At 37.9% G+C, this 23067-nt stretch overlaps 1 protein-coding gene across 4 annotated transcripts in view; it reads right to left on the reverse strand.

The window, feature by feature from the left end:
* The window catches only part of ZFHX4 (zinc finger homeobox 4), a 149617-nt gene that overhangs the window by 98938 nt on the left and 27612 nt on the right, over positions 1–23067 (reverse strand). For all 4 annotated transcript variants that reach the window (XM_014255448.2, XM_014255443.2, XM_088052438.1 and 1 more), the window contains exon 3: positions 22910–23067. This exon is cut by the window's right edge. In XM_014255448.2, coding sequence (XP_014110923.1) covers positions 22910–23067 — 158 coding nt within the window. The remainder of the gene's footprint in view (positions 1–22909) is intronic.

Below are 23067 nucleotides of genomic sequence, written 5' to 3' on the forward strand. Positions count from 1 at the left end.
AATAAAATTGTGCTTCCTAGAAACGTGGAGAGATCTTGTGTGGTACTGAATCATAACCGGTCTTAGAATGATCCAAGAGTTTCCAATAGTCATCTAAATTTTGAAAAAAACATTCAAAGCCTATACCTTTACATGCTGTATTGAGGATATCAAATTATCTATGGAGTAATGCTGATGAATTATTACTCAAATGCAAATCCACAGTCTGTGAATGCTCATCTGAAGGCAAACTTTTTGTCATGCTCTTTGAGCAGAAACAAATTAATTAGTTGTCAAATGGCCCTTTCTGTCTATTGTTTGTACTTCCAAATTAAATAAATGAAACACTAATTATGACACAGACACTCCTCTCCCACACTGAGTGATAAGCTGACAAAGAAAACCAAAATAACCCAGACATGCAGATTCAGTTGTTTACTGTTGGAGTAGTACCTTTCCTCAGTGAGACTAAAATTGCTAACAGAACGGCATCTTATTTACATTTGAAACACTCAGTTCTCGCATTCATTTTTGAAGTCTAATGTCGTCCGCTGAGAACAGTCACCGAGGGAGACAGAGAGATGGAAACACGGGAGCAGCACTGTGAATCATCCCCTCGGCCCAGGTGTTCTGACACGCTCTCCGTGCGAACACCTAATGTCAGATCCACAAAAAGGCAGGGTACAAATACAAGCCTCAGAGAGCCTGACTGGATCTGCAGTGTGACGAGGGATCCTCGCCTGACCCTGGAAGACAGTCTGTTTATATCCTGACTTCAACAATAATAATAGAGAACTAAACGTTCTTGTATCTTTTTGTTTTAGCCCACATAATCAGAAACATCATTAATGTTCATGCCCTTATCCTTCTTAAAAATCCTGATAAACTGTTTATCCGGATAACCCCCACTGCAGCAGTGAATTTCACAGGCTGATTATTTACTGCAGAAAAAATGAGTAGCTCTGAGTTTCACTGAATGCCACCTCCCTCTTCTACTACAGTGTCAAGTAAAGGGAGCACATGGCTGGATTTCACTCTCTCCTTCATCATTTTATATACAGCCCTAAGCCATACCACCTTGTGCTGTGATCCCCTCAGATCTCACAGGCTAAAGCAGGGTCAGAACTCGGAGGGGAGATCTCCAAGGAAAACACCAGCACTACAAAAAAGAATTTTGGTAATTCATTGATGGTGCTCTCTTTCTAAATTAGTAATGAGTCAGTGCCCTAGCTTGGTGTTTAACAGCACCGTCCTGTTAGGAAATGTTTTGGTTGAAACAAAGAACAGATTTCACAACTGCTTGTACTTAATAAAGTTATTAAGTACGTGGCACATTTTTTTTCAAAGGAGGAAGAGTGTTAAGACAAATGTCTTGGCCAAATTTCAACTTGTAATTATGTTTTGCCTACCTACAGGCAATTCCCTGTACAGTTTCACTTAAACACGGCTTTTTTTCTTTTTTTTTTTCACCTGCCTTGAAAATACTTGCAGTGCAATGCTGCTGCACACAGTTAAACACGAGCTTTCTTCCATTCCACCAGTATGTACATGAAGATGGCCCTATATGCACTTAGGCTAACACAGAATGAAGGAGCACTGTATTTAATTAACATTGTTAAAACATTTTGAAAGCCTCTGAATAAAGGCTTTACAGAAGTGTAAAGTATTACGGTTTCTACAGTCTATTTATTTAGACTTAATAAGATTCCCTTCACACACACACACACATAACCTTTTTTTGCTTTGCTAAGTAAATGCACATTAATAAATAGTAGTGTTACCCAAGCCATCAAAAATGTATTTCATCTAAGAACAAACTCTCCCAATGTGGCCACCCTGTACTCCCTTTGTCCTGTAAGACACTGAAGGACAAATGCAACCTGATAACGGGTGGAATGATTGAAAATTGAAATTTTTGATCAAGCAAATCAAGAAAGCAGATTCTTCATTTGCCAACCACTCTGAAAATGCAAGCTTTCAGTATCTTTTGAGATTTAGCCCAGGGCACAGTTAGCTGATCCGAGTTATGTATATGAAGTGAGGTTTTCAGAAAGAATTGGGGTCTGACTCATTTCAGTCTTTATAGGTTGAAACAGAGTGAAACTGCAACTAGAGGCAAGTTGAGAGAGTTGGAACAGAAGAGAAACGGCATCTGCAAAATACTTGCTGTCAGAAAATCTGGCTAATGGATAGACAGCTATATTCCTGGCAGCTCAAATCTCATCAAACTTCACAGGTTTGCCTCTCTTATCTCAGCAAATCTGAAGGTTGCAACCTGTAGGCCACTAAATTCTGCAAGTTCTGCATTTAGAATTAAAGCATCAGATGGTGAGATGGAAAATACTGTCTATATTCATCCGAAATTCTTGAATTAGTTCCGTCCATGCCCCACCTCTTGGCTGTTTGCTTTCCACGAATTTCTCCATACTAAATCTGCTGACCTAAGCAAGGAATTTGTTTCAGAAACAGCTATGTTTAAACACATACTGCAGAATATCCAGGGAAAACACATTCTGAATGTGTAAACTTAGCATTTCATGAAACAGCCCATTTCTAATGGTACATTTGCAATCAATCAGGGAACAGAAATATACCAGGTGTCAAACCAAAACCAACCAACAAAGCACAGAAGTTTTAATGTATTAAATATTGCAACTGACTCTAGCATTCAGCAGCAGCAGGACTGGGTACAGTTTTTGGAAGATACTGCTAAGATGAAAAAACTCAAGAGAAGCCAATTTGAAAGAGAAGCAACATCTATCCATTTAGCAACTAGCCATATACAGACATAGATATTATCACCCCTTAGGTTACCTCAGAAGCTAAATGCAGAATCAGCACAGCTTATAGGACAGCTATGTGGTGCTGCCTTGGCCATTCCTACCACCTGTGCATGCCACCAGCAGGACTTCAGTTTACAACACAGCTGCTGTATCCAAACCCCAAGGCTGGCAAGATAGGGAGTCAAACAATTGATTTTGCCATCCAAGTCTAATGATATTGCTCTGGAGATGAAAATCATCTGCATCACGGAGACACCCACACCTCAAGCATAGATGATTCACCCATAATGGCCTTGGGCATATGTTAATCAAGAAGGGTGACAGACTAGAACTCAGCAATACTCCACGTGGGAGCACATGAGTGAACCACTGGGCTGATGAACAACCACCCCAAACTACCCCCACTCTCGAGTCCTCCTGCAAAAAAAGAATGGAATCACTCAAGAGTAACTTCATTTATTGCTCTCATGGCCTTCAGCTATTCATCAATACCACTTTATCATTAGCTGTATCAAGAGTATCCAACAGATCTGCAATAATAGGCATGCTTTAATAGTGTCTAAAGGGTAAAGAACTGCCCTGATGCCTCTGTCATCAAGTGCAGCTAGTAGTACTGATTCTGCCTGTCATCCTGCCTTTAAATATAGCAATTCCACATGCAGGTGTATTGAAGTGGCAGTAGTTTCACCAGTTGGTGCCTCAATGTGCATATTCAGTCAGTCCTAATTTGACTCTATCTTCTGCTAAGACAGTAGGTGAGAGTTCCCAAGTCAAACTCTCCACCATTTTTCATTGTAATTGACATAAAATATTCTAAAATATATACATATATTCATTTAAATAATCAGTACAATTAGTTGTGCACATAAATATTTAATGAGCTTTTGAACTAAAGGTTCAACAGTTTAAGAGACTGGTAATAAGAAACAATATTTAATTCACTGGTGAGTTTTAGGATACTGAAAATGAAAGAAACAAAAGATCTGTTCCTTCTTATTGCTAGCATAGAGTTATTCCCTACAGTAATTTGACCAAATTAAAAATCAGCATTTAAACAGAAGTCACCAGTTCAAAAGAGCAGTCCAAACCTGGAGTGATTGCAATGCTTTTGCACACTAACTGCCTCATGGTCCATCAGAAATGCTCTGACACTCTTATTCTGTTTTTAGCTCAGGGCATAACTCATCATAAGTCAGTATTGCCCGTTGTTGCTATAACCAAAAAAGCCTGGAAATGATAGCTCAGGTATCACTACCCCTCCTCTTTACCACAGGACCAGGCTTACATTCAAGTCATTATACTCTGAGATTCTGCACTGATGCTCTGTAGTTAGCAGGTATCACTTGTCTGCCCTTCCAATGCAACCTTGAGAACTACAATTTATTTAAACATTTTTTAAAAAGCAATGCACAGATTGAGACCAGCCTGTTTAAAGACACCATTGAACTGCAAAAAGCACCTGAACATTAGAATTAAAATAAACTCTGAGGATTTATGCTGTAGGAGCTAAATTCATTTCAATGTGAATTTTGATCACCAAGCAAAAAGTCTATTCTTTAAAACACATAGTTAAGTTTTTATATGTATCTGCCATTGTTTGTTATAATGTTTTATTATTTAAAGCAGCATAAACCACCCAAGTTCCCAAAGGGTTAATACAACTAGATGACTGAAATTCATGAGCATAATCCTAAACAAGTGAGTTGAAGTTCTATCAGGTCTATTTCATAGCATCAGGGATTACTGCTAGCAGTCTAATCCTACTGAGCCTAAGGGAGGTACGTTGTATTGTATTTGAAATCCTGGCCAGGAAAGAACGGAAGGTTAAATGGGTGCCTTGCTCTGTAATCAAATATCACAGGCACTACTTATCTATTCAATGAACAACTAACGTAGAAAATCAATTAGGAAACAAATAGCTTCTTCTTTTGATTTTTTTTTACCTAACAAAAAGAGAGAGTGAAGAGTAAATGTTTATATAATATATGTTTAATGAAACTATATCATATTATAAAATAATCTATACATAGACTGGCAAACATTAACTAGAAGGTACAAAATACCCCATAGCAACTGCTGGTGTTTTAATGCTATTTCTTTAAGTACTAGGGCTATTTTCAAGGCTAGCGTGTATTCAAACTCTGGCAATTGAGCGTCTTCTGAGCACATAAAGCAGCACACAGAAACTACTCACACAAAAATATTAACTGACTGCAGATAATTGGACTGTGCTCAAATGAAATCACAAATACATATCCGGTTGTTTGTAACTGAACATCTTAAATTATGTATCAGCTGTGAAGAGCATTTCTTCAGCTGTGCATCATCTTTTGTTCACTTGGTTAAAATCCCAGGAGTACTGAAAAAGGCTGAAGCTCCTGCTGGTCTTTGTTCCCAGCAGGGAGAACTCCCTTTTGGTGGTCTTGAGGTTAACACCCTACCCGCCTCCCCCCCATACCTGTCATTCTGAATAGACTTCACAGTCTGTGCACACAGACAAACAGCCTGACCTGGCCAGCTAGCTTGACCCCTGGGCAGGAAGAAGATCACATCTGGTTATTAATATTGGGACATTAAAAAAAATGTAATCTTCAAGGCACTTGGAGAAGCAGGCTGGCAATTATACAGTGTGTACGGGATGTCAGTCAGGGAGCATGTTAGCCTGATATTATGTCCGAGAACACTAAAACGTTCATTTTGCTCTGATGAGGGGTTTCAAATACAGTCTCCCTCTATATCTCTGAAAGCTGGCAAGAGAAGTTTGCCCAAAGCACTTAAATCTCCAGATTATCTGTTCTTACACTTCACAATTTTTAGTCTGTTTTACACAGTTTTATAATGTAAAACATTTGTAGCTGAAAACTGATGCAACTAGAAAAAAGATCCCACGTGATTTTATAGTAGAGAAAGGCAACTGATAAAGGGAACAAAACCTCTCAAAATTACAGTTGTGAAAAACACCTTCCCATTTCATTCTCTGAGTATTTTACCTCTATCCAGATTTTTTAGTTTGTTCATTCTAGGCTGCATAGTAGACAGTTTAAACACAGTTTATGTAATTGGCTAAAATATACAGAAACACATTTGTACATGCTTGTGATATATATTATTTTCAGATGTATTTATACAAAGCTTTATATAGCACAGATTTAAGCGTCATGTGTGAAATCTTAGTTCTGCCAAATTCAATGGAAAATTTACCCTTAGCTGGAGTTGGGACAAAAATTAACCCTACTTAAATAACTACACACTCCCATCAGGATATGTACTGTGAATATCAAAGCCTTGATTTGACCCCTTTACAAAGCCAAAGACAATTATTTATATGTGGCCCCAGTGGTTATACCTAAAAGAGAATGAAAGACCATGGTCTGGAACTATTATATGTCGTGTGTTTTATCCCAGCCTTATTGATGCCACATGGAAGATTTTATATTGTCAATATGAACCCAGCACAGGTCCTGCATTTTTCACAAAGGGTACTCTGACTGCTCAAGGCACACTTCTACACCTGTCATGTGAAAGGTAGAGCAGCATGGTCTTCAGAGAATTTTCAGCTGAGTCCTAGATGATGATGTCAACAAAATCTCTGCACTTGAAGCAAGACCTGAAATTGTCTCCAAGAGTAATTATTATAAATGCCTCCAGCCCAGTTAGCTTAAATCAGCTGTCATTAGTTTGGTTTCACTGCAAACCACCATCAAGACTTTTCCTTGCTTTCAAACAAAAAAATTTCCTTTCAGATTACATTGGGACAACACCCAGGATGAGCCTTTCACCAATGATGTGTTAATCTTATGATCTCTGAGTCTGGAAAAGGAGCTTCATAGCACTGGAGGTGGGAAGTTTCCAGCTTTTCAATACTGACACTTGTTTTTAGCTCTGATAGGCTTTGAGAAGTCAGACGTTCAAACTGAAATGCTACTATGTATGGAAAAGCTATTACGGGAAAAATGTAAGACGTTTCTAAAATATATTAGTCACAAAGTTACAGCAGTGTTTTTTCCCTTTAATATTACTAGGGCTTGGCTTGGTACATGCAACCATATGAAAAAGAGTATTGATACAGTTAGAGAGCACCCCACAAATTTCTAACATATTTTTCCTAATGAAAAATACGCAGCAGGTTAAAAATGCACGATAGTTTCCTGTGAGACATTCTGCATACCCTTTTTCCTTCTTTATTTCTTGAAACAACACAGCCAACTCAAGCTCAAGACAATAAAATTTTTACCCCAGTCATCCCAGATGAACAGAAATGCATATCTGACAATGCACGTAAACACATACACAAGAGAAAGTGGAAAATAAAGTTATTGGCAGAGAAGGAGGAAAAATATAAAGGGGTCTAGGGCTTTGCAAGAGTGCAACTGTGCTAAGTGCTGTAGAAATCCAGGTGCAAATGGCACTGTGAAAAACAGACACATAGAGATGTGGATAGAGAAGGAAGAAGAATGTGATGAGGTGGTAAAAAATGTCTGTGTGTGCAACTGAGGTTGCAAAAAGTAAACCACAAGGCAAGGATGACACTGTGCACACTCCTGAGGGAGCTGGCATTTTGGAGTGAAATTCCAAGCTTCAGGCAAGAGAGGAAATGTTTCTGACAGGTTGGGGCCCTTTAGGGCGGAGGCTTTCTGGTTTTAAATAGTAGCTGCTTAAAAAATGCTCACAAATGTGGAATAATTCAGGAGGAGAAATTGCCTATAAATGAGGTGTCCTAGTATGTATGCTCACCCACAAAATATGTCATGTTTATCAATACTCACTAACCTGGTTTGATCTGTAAAAAAGATGTTTAGGAGGTGGATTTCACTGTATCAACTAACAGTCTGTATCAAACAGGCAAAATGCTTCCATGAGAGGGAAAACAGTCCCAAATTCACACCCTCTCCTCTTTTACACATCCTCATTGCAGAGCAGTCTCTCTGGCTCTGCCTTTGTGACTAGCCTTTTATCTACAGCACCAGAAACAAATGGGAAAGCCCTAGAAATAAACTTTGGGAGAAAAACAGGAACAGTAACCATCAATTTCAGCAAGAAATTACCCAAATAACAGGACTTTTTGAACTGGATAATTTCTCACAGTAGTGACAAACCACAGTAGTCAAACCACAGGAGAGCCATGTCCCAGTCAATTGACAGAGTTAAGAAACACTGTCGTTTTGGAAAACTTCTCTATCCTTGGAGTAATACTACTGAGATGAGAAATACTGCAACAAAGATAGATTTGGCCTACATTCTTCCTGTCTCTTTCCTCTCATCACCATTTTAACAGGAAACAAACAATGTTTTTAAAGCTTCAAACAAATTCTGCAGAGGATAAAAACTAGAAAAACCACTGTATTTTTCCTGAATCTTTGCAAATATTTAGACTTTTGCTTAACAATTTGACCTATCTCATACTAAAGACACTTCACAGACTCTGCTCATGCCACTGGCAGCTGAGAATCTCATCTTTGTGGCATAGTGAGGAAATAATCCTCACCAAAAACTAAATGCTGGGTGAAAAGTTGGGGGATGAGATGTGTGAATGAGAGCCTCGTGCATGTTTTAGCACTGAAAAAGAACAACTGGTGCTGGGAAAGAACTGTGGTAGTTCATCAGATCTAGCCCAGAACACACTGACACAGCCCAGGAAGACTCCCTGCAAGGTGAGCACAAGAAAAACTAAACCTACCTGAGCAGGGGATCAAAACACAGGACTGCAGTTAGACCCTGCAGCTTGTGACAGCCGCCACTGCCTTTCTGTAGCAGATAAAAAGTTTTCTGCAGTCACCAGCATCCCCCTGAGCCGTCTCTGCCTGGGAGCTCCCCACGTCTCCCAGTGCAGCAGGGATTTCACTCTCATCACAGACACACTTCCCTGTACTCCAGCTCCTGCCATTGCTGGTCCTTCTCCTGGCACATCTCCTGCATGCTGTGCGCTGCCGGACAGGGCACACACAGCTGCCTCCCCGCCACAAGCAGAAAAACCCTTCCCTCCCCCATGACAGGGAACTTGCATCAGATCCCCAGTTTCTTTTTTGCCCCATTAATGGCAGGAAGGGAGCTGAGCCAAAATTAAGAGAGGGCTGTCCTGTGACTCTGTGTTTGTCATATGCTTCCTTGTTTCAAGTTTTCTTCAATGACTAATAGCCTCTTTAGGAGGTCCAAACAAAAGTTAGCCATTCTAAGATGGAAATTGCTGGACATAGTGAGAAACATTTAGAAGAATTTCTTTTTATGGGGGCATAGGAAATAAAAAAGGAAAAAAAAACCCTCAACGTTTATATACTCCAAAAAAAGGGAGGGGGATGAATGTAAAGCATTTCAAACCTAATTTTGTGAAAAAAACATTCAGTGATCTGCTGCCAAGATAAGTACCTCTTTTGCTTTAACTAATTAGCACTATTACAGGGTTCAGTAGTGACATTTCAAACTAGCCAATGCCAAGAAGACTGTGCAAGGATGGAGGCTGGCAGTCAGCACAGAGGTGACAGTCACTCGTGAGCATGACCTTGGATCCTGGGATGCTAAACAGATGCTGCCAGGAGGAGCCTCTAGGACTCAGTATTCTAGAAAAACAGACCCTAATCCTTCCACTTTTAGCACTTTCTACTGGTAGGTAGAGCACAGCTAATTTAAATTCAGGTACTGACTGTCCTGAGCTAGTGTTTATATACAGTCACACAGGGAATTTAAACTTCCTGGCTTGCTCTGAAATTAGTATTTCATTTCAAATTTTGTGCTGACTTGGTGGGGAGGGAATTTGGCATCATATTTTCACATTACTTCACACTACATACAGGGTAGCATAGTTACAATATATTTCTTTCTCTTCTAAACCCTAATGTGAAAGGTTTTAATGTCAAGCAGCATGAAGGCCAGAACAATCTGAAAGTCAACATAGCTCCCACAGTATGAGTTCAACCACAACAGACATCCCATCTGTATTTCATGGTATACCTTAATAACAATCAATAATACATTAAAGTTAGCACTGAACAGTATGAAAAGAGCGCACTACAAAGAGTCAATTGCAGTTATGCCTCAGCCTTGTAGTCCCCATGCAGAAACAGCATCTTCTATTTTGCATCAGTAAATAAATATCTGGGGTAAATATTTGTAGATATGTGGTTAATTAGCTATTTCTGTTCTTCAGGATCAGCAAATAGTTAACTGCCCACAGGCATTTGCACCTCAAGCCACCAGGTATAGCAATACATGTGGGAAAGCAAGGAGAGGCAGCTATCTGAGGAGACAGGCAATGTGACATGGGCACAAGGAGATGCTTCTTTCTCTCACTCTCCTAATATTAGGGGGAATTTAATCACTCCATGGGTTAATTTAGAGTTGGATTTTTTTCTCCACTCAGCTGACAATGCAGAAGCAGCCTAACCACGTAATGTAGGCACTTAACAAAGGGGCAAAAAACTCATGGATTAAAAACTAACAGAGACAGAAAACAAACTAGATGAACTAACAGAGCATTTAACAGAACAAGTTACCTCTGTCTTCTAACTGCAAACTAGGATTGATCCTGCAGAAGTCATAAATAAATTAATGACAGTCAAGACCAGCCAAAGAACTGTGAGAAATGCCAGATACATTTAAAGTTAACTCATCATGAAGAAGAAACTCAGTATTGATGGATAAATCCAAGAAAATGTATATTAAAAGGAATACTTTGAACCAATCAAACATGTTACTGGTGTCTAAGTTAAATGTAGCCACTCTAGGACACTTCAGCATCAGTTTGAAGGGGCGGCGTGGGAAGAAGCATGTAATGAAAGGCAACATATTTCCAGCACAGACTGCAATAAGATTTGTTTAAAGCAGATTATATTTTTGGATGCACCAGGCATGGGACAGTAAGATCATACAGTTCCACTGAGAACAGTGTGTTCAGTTCTGAAATATCTGTGTATCTCCAGAAAAATTTAACAGTGGTAAAAGGAGTTCAGAGATCAGTGATGGGATTAGCAGAAATGTGGAAAAACTTCCACTAAAAGCAAGACTGAATGGATTGAAATTTTTTGTGTAAATAAAAGAGAGGCATAATAAAAAGACCATAAAGTAATCATAAAGATTATTGTGAAGTTATAAAGATTATGTAAAAGATCGTAAAGCGAGTAAGAACACATGACCTCTTTCATTCTATTACCAGATTAATAAAAACAAACAAAATTTAATAAACTAATAACAGAAAAATTGAAAAACCTAAAGAATATTTGTATGCAGGTTAAATTAATCTGTGGAACTCCTTCCCACTGCATGTGATTGAGCCAGAAGTTCACTTTATAAACTGATTTGATATTTGGATACCTATAAGACTACCCAAAGACAATTTTGGAGGGCAAAAAATATAACATAATAATCAAAAATACTTGAATTTGTATGATGTTAATTCATTGCAAAGTACGGAGGACATATGAAAAGAACAAGAATTTTCCTGTATAAGCAACATTATTCTATATTTGCCCATGAAATCTTTCTTTTATTTATTTTTTTTGTCTGCTTTGCTCTGAGAAGCAATTGTTAGGCAGTCTGTAGCAAAGAGATTAGATAAGGTGGACTAATGGTATAATTTGCTGTGATAGGACAATGATTGCATACTTGGCCTATTAATGTGTTGTTGCTTTTAAAATAACATTCTCTTCTGTTATGGACAGCCACTGCAAGAAATGTACTTAACTAACTTTATTTGCAATGGAGTATTTTTCATTAGGACAGGCTGCAAAGATATCTCATGATTAAGTGACTCAGAAAGAGCTCCAAAGGAGAAACAAATATTCTTTATACCCAGACCAAATCCTGATAATTTCAGCCCTAAAAGTGTGTATAAGAAAACTGTAAGTAACTGGGAGAAGGAAATGAGAAGAAAAATGGAAATCCAACCTTTACTACAACAGACACTAACATATATAGACCTTTATACAGCATTATAGAAGATGACAGTAGCAGCCCGGGGTATGTATGGACACAGATAGTTTTAAATACTGTTTATGCTCCTGGGAAGTGCACACTTTTATAGGAACACACACTTGCCCTTTTGTCACCATCCATTGCAACCCCTGTGCAAGAAACACAGCCTCAAACAACTGTGACTTCCTTCCTACCACTACTGTTGGATAACCATCTCTCTGAGCTCTTGTGAGCATCAACAATTTCAGACTCCACCTCTACCTCTGCCCAATACTCGAATTCACCCTTCCCAACTACAGACACTCTGTTAAGTCCATGTAAAAACAAATATTTGCAGACAGAAAGATAGACATATGTGAAGAACTTGTTATGCTTAATTATAATTCTACGAGGCTCATTTAGACTGTCGGATGTACTACAGGCCAACCTCTCACTCACCTCTGCTTGGTTAGAGACACATAGGTATTTTTTCTCCCAAAGCCATGCTCTGTTTCCCAGTACAGACATTATTGACCTTACCTTCCAAATCTATTAGGACAAACAACTACTAAAAGTAAAGGAAAGACATTTGTTTAGTTCCTGTTGTGGACACATGAGGCATAAAACCTTTGTATCTGGAAAGCACAAAAGCTGAGTGAACTGGGATACAGGCTCTCTGTAACATGAGATTTCAGAGTCTCCTTTTATTGATTACCAGATCTACTCTTCCTTATCATAAAAATTGTTACTTACACAGAACTCTTCAAAACCAGCATAGCTCTTGTACTTTGTGTGCCCCAAAATGCTTTGGGTAAACCACATCATCTGTTTGATGATTCTCAGGTAGCTGAGGCCACAGAATTTGGGCTGCTCAGTGAAAAATAAAAAAAATAAAAATGAAATAAAAGAAAAAACATACCGCAGAAAGACTTCTTGGATCCAGGCCCTACATGTAACATGTTGAGTCAGAGATGATCCCAAAAACCTATTTTTGTTTTTTTGAGAAATTAAAAGAAAAAGACAACCCGAAAAGAAAAAAAAAAATTCAAAGTGACTACAGAGTGTCTGAGAAAGGATTTGCTTTGTCAAAAAATACCTGTAAGCAGTCCTAATGACTAGCTACAAAGATTTTCATTCCTTGAGTTCCATAAGTCACAGAAATTCAAGTGTTGCGAAGATATTGTTGAAGCCTGACACACTACAAAACACACCAGTGGAGACAGAACAGAGAGACAGAGCACATTGACAGCATATCCAATTCATCATGACCTATGAGACTACCTTAGTAAATCAAAAAGTGACAATCCATAGCCTAGGTACAACACCTATTACTAAGAAGCATCTGCAACAGGGTTAGACCCAGGGGACTAACAATACAGCAGTGCTTTCAAATCTGCCCAAACTCTAGGTCAGAAATTTGATAAAATTAGTCCCAAATTATTTTCTGTGTCCTGTGATCTTTGTCATCTGAGAGCTGACTTCAAAAGATCCTGTCCTGACATATCCCAGGATTCCAGCTTCCTCCTGGGTCAAGATTTTGAGTCACAGAAGTTCCTGAACAAATAAGGACATAAGGTTTTCAGAAAAACTTGCAGTTTGGACTCTTTTTTTCCACCAGCTTTATTCTTCTGAATTTCCAGTCATTCATTAGCTGCTTACATATCTGCAAATGCCAAAGGGTGTTTCCAAAATAGTAACATCTAGATATTAAAGCTGTCTCATTTCAGTAGTAAAGCAAGCATTTTTCCATGCTCTCATCACTAGCACACAAAGAACAAGAATACCAAGATCCTCCTTAGACTTTGTTTCATTGTTCTAGTTGTAAAAATATCAAGTTTCTGGTCATTCACAAAGTGTTTATTCAATTAGAGAACGTTAGTATTTTTTTCCTTAATCTATTTCCCATAGAGCAAGTTTTTGTCTAGGTTACGTAGAAAATAGGAACATTGTTGTCTGAATGGTATGATGTAAAGCTGTGTCAGGGGAAGTTCAGCTTGGGCAGCAGGGAAAGGTTCTTTACTGAGAGAGTGGTTGGTCACTGGAACAAGTTTCTCAAAGAAACTTTGGTTGGTCACAGCACTAATTGTGTCAGAGTTCAAGGAGCATCTGGATGACACTCTTAGTCATACAGTTTAGTTTTAGGTAGTCTTGCGAGGAGCAGGAAGTTTGATTCAATAATCCTTATGATTCCCTTCCAACACCAGACATTCTGATTCTATGATTCTGTGAATAAGAAGTGCCCTTCCTTCTCCTTTACCATTAGGACACAGAGTTTTGAATTTAGGATAAGGATAATATCAATCATAGCTATTATGATACCTGAGCCACTCGTAACATTTTAGGATTTGCCACGGAAAACATCTTCCTTTTAAATAAAGTTGTCTGGAGACAACTGACTTCTCCCACCCAAGAACTGCTATAGGTCCAAACACAAGCTTAGGATGCCAATGGAAAAATTCCTTATGTGCTAAACAACTTTAAAATCAAGAGATGTAGACCTTTGGAGATACCTGATAACATTCTGGAAAGAAGAATTTCCTCTGTTGGCCTTTGTTTTAAAAGGTTCATCTTCAACTTTCTTTAAGAGTAATCCAGTTTTCTGTTAAAGGCTGGGGTACAAACTATCCCAGATTCTGTGCCCTCTTTATGGGTAAAGGTGGCTCTATGGTTCTTTTCTCCAGGAGCAGTAAAAGGAAGTAGTGCATGCTCTTGATTTTTAAGAGAGTTTACAAGGGAGAACAGGGACTACAAATAAATAACCTCTTTGGGCAGAGCACTAAATACTGTCCCTATGTGCTAGGCTTCCTGCATACAATCCAGCAACAAACCAGTAGTTGTACAGTCATGTATTTTACACGTGTGAATCATGGCAACAGCATGGTTTGATTAATACTCTAAGGTAACAATTTTAAATAGAAACAAAATCACATTTTTTGTTGGGCGGTCAAACTTGCACTCTTGGAATGAGGCTAGTATGTTGCTATTCATTGCTCCCATTAGCAATATGTTTCCTACTCATGCATATGACCAAGGAGCATTGCTCATACTCCTTGTATATGACAAAACCATTTTTTTCTGTTATTGTAACTGCTACTGCAGTAGGATGCCCAAGGCATGGGAATCTGCACACTTCATCATTCAAGGACTACCTTTGCTCAATTTTTGTTTTCTTCAATACCCCCTGCCTTTAAAAGCTAAGGATTATTTTAATGCATTCCTTCCCACTGGTAGAGTAGAACATGCAGTTTCCCCTGAGGCTATGGTGCACAATACGCTGTGTATCTGTCTGCTGCAGTACTGAAGGGTTGGCACCTTCTGCTGCAGACCAAGGGGGGTAATTTCTATGACATCCTCTTTCGTGGTTGTCCACAAAGCAAAGGTCTTGAAGTTCTTAGCAAAGCTTCACTTTTTTTATGTATCAGCATGAGGTTGTATGATCACCAGTCTGCACTATCTGCCTGTATTAAGTACATCAGCCTAACAGGCAAAACATCAGGTTCAAAAATTAATACAAGCCACCACTTGTAATTTATGTTTTATCAACATAACACCCCTATTTACATTTAACATAATTAATACCTATATCTACTTGTACTGTATTATATTTTACCCCCAAACATACACACGGAAATTTATCCAAGAAAATACATCTCCTGCATTGTGCCAAATCCTTGCTGAAACCAACAGAAATTGCATTACTTAGTATTTCACACCAGCATCTTCACTATACTTTCTTATCCTTTCCTGCTCCAGTAGTACCCCAAGGGAGAAAAAAAGAAGAAATGCAGAAAATTAATTTGCCCATCTAGCAATATAGAGCCAATACAGTCTCAAAAGCAAATGTGTCCTGTACATATGAGGTCTGTAAGATTTTACTCCCATTAACTCTCTTATAAAATCACAGTTCTGGCATTTTGTGTGGATAGACCAACAAACCCACAGATCAAGGGAAAGTTTCTTCTAAATTACTTAGCAAAGACAATAGCAAAGCTGAATTACATGTATCCGTGACAAAATGCAACTCTCCTGTCATGCATCAGTCTTTTTACTTTTTTTTACTGCTCATTTTTAAATATGTGGAAGAGCGTAGAGAAAAATCTCATCTGGGAGAGTCTGGCAAACTAATTACAATTTTAGAAAAGACACCTGTAGTGAGTTGCATAATATCAGCTAAAATCTCCTAAGGGTAACAAGAAAATCTATGTTGCAAGGCTGGGAGGGAATGGCTGCTAAATCCATAGCTGCAATCTATTAATGCACACATACATATGCACTCACATTGACATAATACTCTTACATACACTATACATGGCATCTCTGCTTTGAATCTCAGTCAGAAATAATTACATATTTCTCTTAATGTCAGAATGAAAGAACTCCAGGGGCAAAAAAATAGCTGTTATACAGCCATTTTGTGTGTTGAGCACACTGAATAAATGAGGCTGATCCTCTTTCTGCTGCTTTGGCTCTCCTTGCTCACTTTTCCTGCTCTGCAAGAGGACCTACCCACTCAGGCTCTACTGGGCAGGCTGCACACTGCAAGCAGTCTGCTACAGCCTCCTTTCCAAGAGCAGCCTCACACACCCTTACCCAGGACAGCACACAGATTGGGGTTCAGGACAACATTTCAGCAGAAAAACATAAGGATTCTTTAAACCATGATTTGAGAACACCTCCCTATTTCAGCAGTGTACCATAAGCTGAATACAAAATATGGTATTTTTTAACAAGGACCATTATGTAAGATAATCTGAGAGAGACACCTGAATATCAGATTAAACTTACATAAAATACAATGCAAAAATGTTTTCTCTACTGTTTAATTTTAAATTTATCATAAAAAAATTTATCATTTTGGAATTGCTATTTTACCAGCCAACACTATTTTTTTTTGTTAGTTTGGTTTGTTGTTTTTTTTTTTTTAAATAAATATTCTTGTCTGTAGTGTACAAATACATACAGTAGCCATGACTACACAATGTATGTATAGCTGTGACTAAATACTGTGTTCTTTGAACACCGGTTTCTCTTTATACATGTAAGCACATATATATATGAATTTTAGTAACTAACACTTGCAGTGGAAATTAAATTTCATAAAACATTTAAAACCTTAAGCGAATATAAATCTCAAAGGACTTTAAAAATTGAAATACCTTCTCTCCTCTATATAAGGTTTGTGTTGAGGAACAAATTAGAACAACTTTTGTTTATCACTGAAAACAGTTTTCTTCTAAACAGACAATAAGAATAACATCAAGCAAAGCTTGCTTTGGCTCCTCAGGTGTGCAGACATATTCCAATTTCCTTTCCACAATGATTTTTATGCAAATCAATGCTGCACAATCTCCTGACCTCTTTTACCACCATACTGGGACAATGACAGTTAAATAATTGGATTGGCATATTTGTAGGATATTTCATTTTATATTAAAAAGTTAGTGCAGGACAATTGAAATGAAAAGAATGTGACTTTCTGTTAATTCCAAACTGATGAAGTACCAACATTTCATGCCAAACAGAGTAAAGCAAACAAACTGATTTGGGATGTTAGTCGACTCATCCCCATGTGCATATACTTCACACCCCCCTCAGTTGTTAATTCCTAACAACGATGCTTTCATCCAGAACAAGGATAATGAGAAAAAACCAAGCAGTGTTCCTTGGGGAACTGTTACACTAAAAGTTACCTAAGGACTAAATCCCACTTGTGCCTCCTGCACGTGATAAAGATGAGCAAAGCATTCAATACTCCTGGCTGATTTAAAATCCAAATATGCAAACAGCATTATGGAATCCAGACAGACTATTCTGCTTCGCTGATGACAGATGCAGAAAAAAAGCTGGTCTGATTAATTTTTTGACTTTGAACCAGCAGAGAAGTGGACACCTCACTTTAAAGAGCAATGCAGAGTCCCAGCTGAAGAGCAGGTGCTGCACAGTATTTGCCTTTCCTGCAGAGGATGCTAGCTAGCAGGACCAAGCAGCTGACCATGAAAATTCTTGGCCCTAAGTGACCCAAGAACAGATTATAAATCTATCATATAAAATATTGCAAAAGCCCCATTTGTTCTTCCACCCTTTCAATATGTGTTGTTATACGTTTGTGATTCTCTCGTTTTATTGGGCTCTTCAGAAAGCTGTTTATGATCATTTGTGGACAAAACAAAGGCTCATTGTAAAGTCTCTTTTAAATAAGTTGGAAGGTCAATATGAAACAAAGGGCAGCACTTTCATAACTGCTTACATGCAAACTATGCTTGTGTGTGTAATATTACAATGCATTTCAGCAAAGGGATAGAGTCCTAGCTAATTACAAAGCTAACATATAATAGTATTGCATTAGCAGCCCAAGAAATTCCTATTGAATTGCATACATCTGAAAATAGAAAGACATGCTTGTGCTGAAACTTAATTATCTTGGCAAAAACTGTGAGGGCTTGATTCTCAGAAGACACAGACACAAAGCTCTGCTTTACACTCTCAAGGATCTAATTCTTTGTTTATTCAGACAACCTCCATCAGATAAAACTTACCATTTGGATTTCACTAATTTACCTTCTTATTTATGGTATCTACAGTTAAGTACCACAATTACTGAAGGGAAAGAATACTTCTGATCTACAAATACAAGGTCTGAAAGAGACAATCGGTGTGCTCTGCCAGGTTAAAAAAGTTAATGCTGCTGCATTCCACCCGAGGCAAAGAAGACAAGCCTTTTCCAAGGACAGGTCTGACTGAAATGCTTTTTTATGGGTTCAAAGTAAAACATTATGGTACAAAAATGAATACAGCTTTGTTTGTTTCTTCAGTCATCGTTAGCAATAGACATAAGAGTATTCTGGTTTTGAGCCCATATGGAAAGACCATCAACACTTTCTGCTTCTGGGTCCTTTGCCAAAATACCATATCCCACATGCCTTTTACCTTAAAACATAAAAGAAAAGGTGTTGTTCTGGTCAAATAAAGAAATAATTTTTACTAGCATACGTCTAATGTTAAAGCTGCCTAAATCCTGCCAAAGACATTACAACACCATCTGCAAAACAGATTTTCATTAAATTGATCAGTTTAAAGTTAAGCAGCTAGGCAGATGATGCTTTTGAGCTAACCTTTAACCTTTAACCTCCTTAAACTGAAATCAGGTCACTCCTTTTGGGAAATATCTTTGCCACTTGAGAACATGAGAGGTAAAGTGATCTACCAAAATTTAAAAATCATAGTGTTAATAGTGTTGTGGATCAATACTTTGTCAATACAAGGAAGACCAAGGTAGTTCTTGCACAGCTGAGTATTAGTCTGCAAACTGCTGCCTCTCACTTTCCCTGAGCTCCTAAATAGTTGCATACACAATGTAAACTGAAGTAAACATACAATATAAAAGCAATGTCTACTGAAGGTATTATCAGCTAGTCAAATAATATTTTTGATAAACTAGCTTCAAATATTTATTTGTGATTAGAAATTGATCATGTCATTCAGTTAATTGGTTAAGTAAGTTTTATTTTCAGCCATTCCAGTTTACTTTACAAAACAGCTATCTTGTACTTATTTACTTATCAATAAAAGTATTTGGAAACTATTTTATGAGCACAGATACATGTCGTTCTTTGAATCAAAAGTTATTTGACTAAGCTACAAAATGGCTGCCTTAAGAGCAGTTCCTGCTGTATGTATTTTACATCTACAGAGATAGATCACTGTCCTGCCTCAGCTTCCCAAATCTGCAGAAGCGGAATTCTTCCTCCTGCAGAATGGAAATGCACTTTGTTGCTATAGAAGCTTTCTCTGTTTACTTGTGGAGTCACTGAATGCTTCTTGATGGAGGCTGCCAAGAACTTGCAACTCTTCTGTGGTTTAATTTGCTAATATCGAGCTCCACAATTCCAAAAGTAAGTCTTTGGGAAATTCATTTAGGCCAAGCTGAGTTCACTCAGGGTAAGGCTGTCTTTGTTCTGGTTCTTAGAAGCCACATTACCAACACCATTTGAATACTGCACTTCTGTAAGGAACAACCAGGCCATTCCTTCTTTAAATAACTTAGAAAACAGCTAAAGGTTCCACTTTGCCACATTTAGAATCTAACTCTAAAAGTGACATTTCCGTACTGCCTAAAATTATACAGCTTCAGAAGAGAAGCTCTGATGTTCATGGTCGCTTTAAAAGCTACGACTATGAAAAGACATCCTTTTATTCCATCAATAGTTAAGAACAGGGAGAAAAATCAAGCTGTTATAGCAACATTTATAAAAAGAAAATTCACAAAACAATAACATTTAAATAAATATAAATGACTGAAGATAAACTTTGAGGTACTTGACAAAGCAAAGGAACAAAGTCACAGATTCTTTTTCTGTGCTTTCAGATGGTTTTAGTATTAAACTTTTTATTGCCGAGCCATATTCACAGCACCCTAATTTTAAAAGAGAGGAGCTGCTTGAATATAAACACAGTTCATGAATATTCAATATTGCTCCCAAGGCATATATCTATTATTCATATAAATTAATGTTCTTTTTTTCCTTAGGTTCTCTAAAAGTTTATCTGACGTATCAAGAGAAAAAAGTTTACAACTCTCTTGGTGTCAACAGCTTCACCAAGGCCTGACAAAACTATCAAGTCTGCTAGCTGATAACTTAAGAGACTTTCAAAGTTGCATTTATTTCCATCTTGAGGCCTGAATGTACACTTACAAGAGTCAAGTTTTCTGGGTGATGTACAGAGGCATTACATTCTATTACAGAGCACACACATCTAGAACATTTTGGTCATTTGGGACACATTGTAGCACTTCATGCCAACCCCCCAAATCTTAAAAAATAACAATAATACTCCAACAGATACTTTAAATGAGACATCACTCTCCTTCAAATTAACCTTAAAATGAAATTTTATAAAAACAGTGTATGCATCTGTCTATGCTATTGATGTTCTAAGAGTCCTTAAACCTAGTGGGGTTCAAATTTCCAAGATTCTCTAAGAGGTCATGAGGGACAGAAACTTTTTTAAAAAGCTGAGATACTCACTAGCAATCCTTGGGACAAGTCCTTTAAAAATACAAGCATCAGGAAAATTGGAACCCTATGGTTAACAGCCAGACACTTTCAATTGTCCTACTTAGGCCATGAAGCCTAGAGGGTATCTGGGAGTTTATGGATTCTGTTTCCACTGGGACATCCTTAACTGATTCAAAGACTGAGCTCCAAAGGCTACTGATGGTCCCTTGCTGTGTATGATACCCACACTACATAGATGCTACTGAACTGTTCCAGCTAACAAACCAGCATCTGGCAAAGAAGCAGATCCAGCAGCAGGACATTTTTAGTGATGAGGGCCATGAGCTAAGACCCTCTCCCTTAGCATACCACATCAAATATTTTGTAGGACTGGCTGGAAACCCAAACATATTTGATGAAGGTTTCTCTAGGGATCAGGTTGAGTGAGTGAAGAGAAAGTACAGTTTTGAGCAGATAGTTTGTGTACCTTTTGACTATAGGTTGTTTATTTTTTTAAAAAAAAAGGAAGGTGGCATCTAATTTTCAACACTCTCAGAAACTTTGACAGTGAAGCCATCCGAAAAAAGCCTTCTGCCTTCCCTTCTCCTCCTCTATTATTCCTGTCTAGGGCTACATTTGCAGTAGCATTTCTTCTAATGGTGGCGTAATAGAACAAATAATTGAAATAATGCAGGTTAACACTCAAAAAAAACAGGTGAGGATCTAAAATGTGTTGTTTGTTTGTTTGTTTGTTTGTTTGTTTTGAAACCCTGACTCAGAGGGTGGTTGCACAGTGTAAATGGAGGAAGCAAGGAATGGCTTCACAGATGACAGGGAGCAGGAACCTCTAAAGGGAGTTTTGCTGCTGAGGAAGGCTATGTCACTACACTCTCAGCTCTTTTCATACTTTTCATAACAGGATTTTAGATCTTAAAAAAAAAAAAGGCCAAAAAAAGCCAACAACCTCTAGAATTAAGAAAAAATACAATTTAAATAAAATACATTATCAAATTAGAAGAGTAGCCAGCACTGTGGGACAGTATAATAGACCAAAACTTGTGTTACTGCCATTTCTTCTCACTGCTGATGCACCAAGGTCACAACTATCAGGTTATAAAATGAAAATCTATGTTAGCTCAGACCAACCATTTGAACATGACTGAACACCAGAAAAATGTTATTTCTTGCCTAAACTAGAGATCTACTGAGACTTTTCCATATATGTTCTGTATGTGCAGGTCTTCAACATGATTAGAAAACCAGCATAATTCCTGTAATCAGCAGATGACTCCTGATAGTTTAGTTATCACAGAATCCTAGTATAAATCAATAGATAACACTTGCAAAATGGATTTTCTAATCATATTTAGAGCTTGTTACAGTGACTAATGGTTTGCAATATTTCCTGAATTTTTATATCCCCTAGACAAAAGAAGTTTTTAATAAGTTACAAAGTTATTCATCTTGGAAATGAATGTGTTATATTTTGTACATGAACCAAGACAATCAAGCCAATCCAGTAAACACACTGCAGAAAATAAGTTACCCCATAATTAGGGTTTGGAAAAAGTCATGACAAGTTGTGTAATAAATGGTATTCATCACTCCCACATATTCATTATATCCACATAGTTTTTTCCAGTAAAGATAAAAATATAGTTGCCATTCTACTAACATATTTATCTACACCACACCCTTTCATGTTTGTGTAAAATCATTGCTGGTTTGGAAAAGAAGGGCAGACAAAAGGATGACAGTGCTTACTTTTGAATAGCCTTTGTAATAATGTGGCATATTGCATGTCCTTACTGAAAATACCGATGTAAAATAACTTGGCTGTGACACATTATGGTTGCAAACAGATACGTATGCCAGAAAGTGACTCCTTTCCCTATGCACAGTATGGGAAAAACATCATTTTCCATAATCTCTGTCAAGCTTCTGACCAAACTGTAATGGACAAAGTCTGAGAAGGTTATGAGAGATGTAAAACACCTCTAGTCATTTATTACGAGAGAACTTTTTTCAAAAAAATAACAACTTATGGACTGTGGTTTTGCAGAAAGTGCCTCCTAAATGACCCCCAGGCAACTCAACAGGACTCACCTGGAGCACTCCTCCCTGACTAACCTGCAGTTTTTCTTTGGCTATACGCATGTCCAATAAACATTCACTCTACTAATTAATCCAAGTCCTGTTTGATGAGCATGGAAAGGGTTAATTTCCCAGCCTACTTGGTGCTGGCTGGAGTTGCTGTCACAGACTTACCTTGTAGAGTTTCAGGGCTGCCTCATGCCTGTGATTGGTAGTATGTAAGCGCAATTTATCCACGCTGTTGGTATAATAGTCACAGGCGTTACATTTCAGGTGAACTGGGTTGCCAATGGCAATACACTTCAGCCTCCACTCATTAGTTTTGCCGCCTT

This window comes from Pseudopodoces humilis, chromosome 1 (genome assembly GCF_049639895.1).
Source record: "Pseudopodoces humilis isolate 2021_Gansu_Grassland_sample_001 chromosome 1, ASM4963989v1, whole genome shotgun sequence".
NCBI lineage: Eukaryota > Metazoa > Chordata > Aves > Passeriformes > Paridae > Pseudopodoces > Pseudopodoces humilis.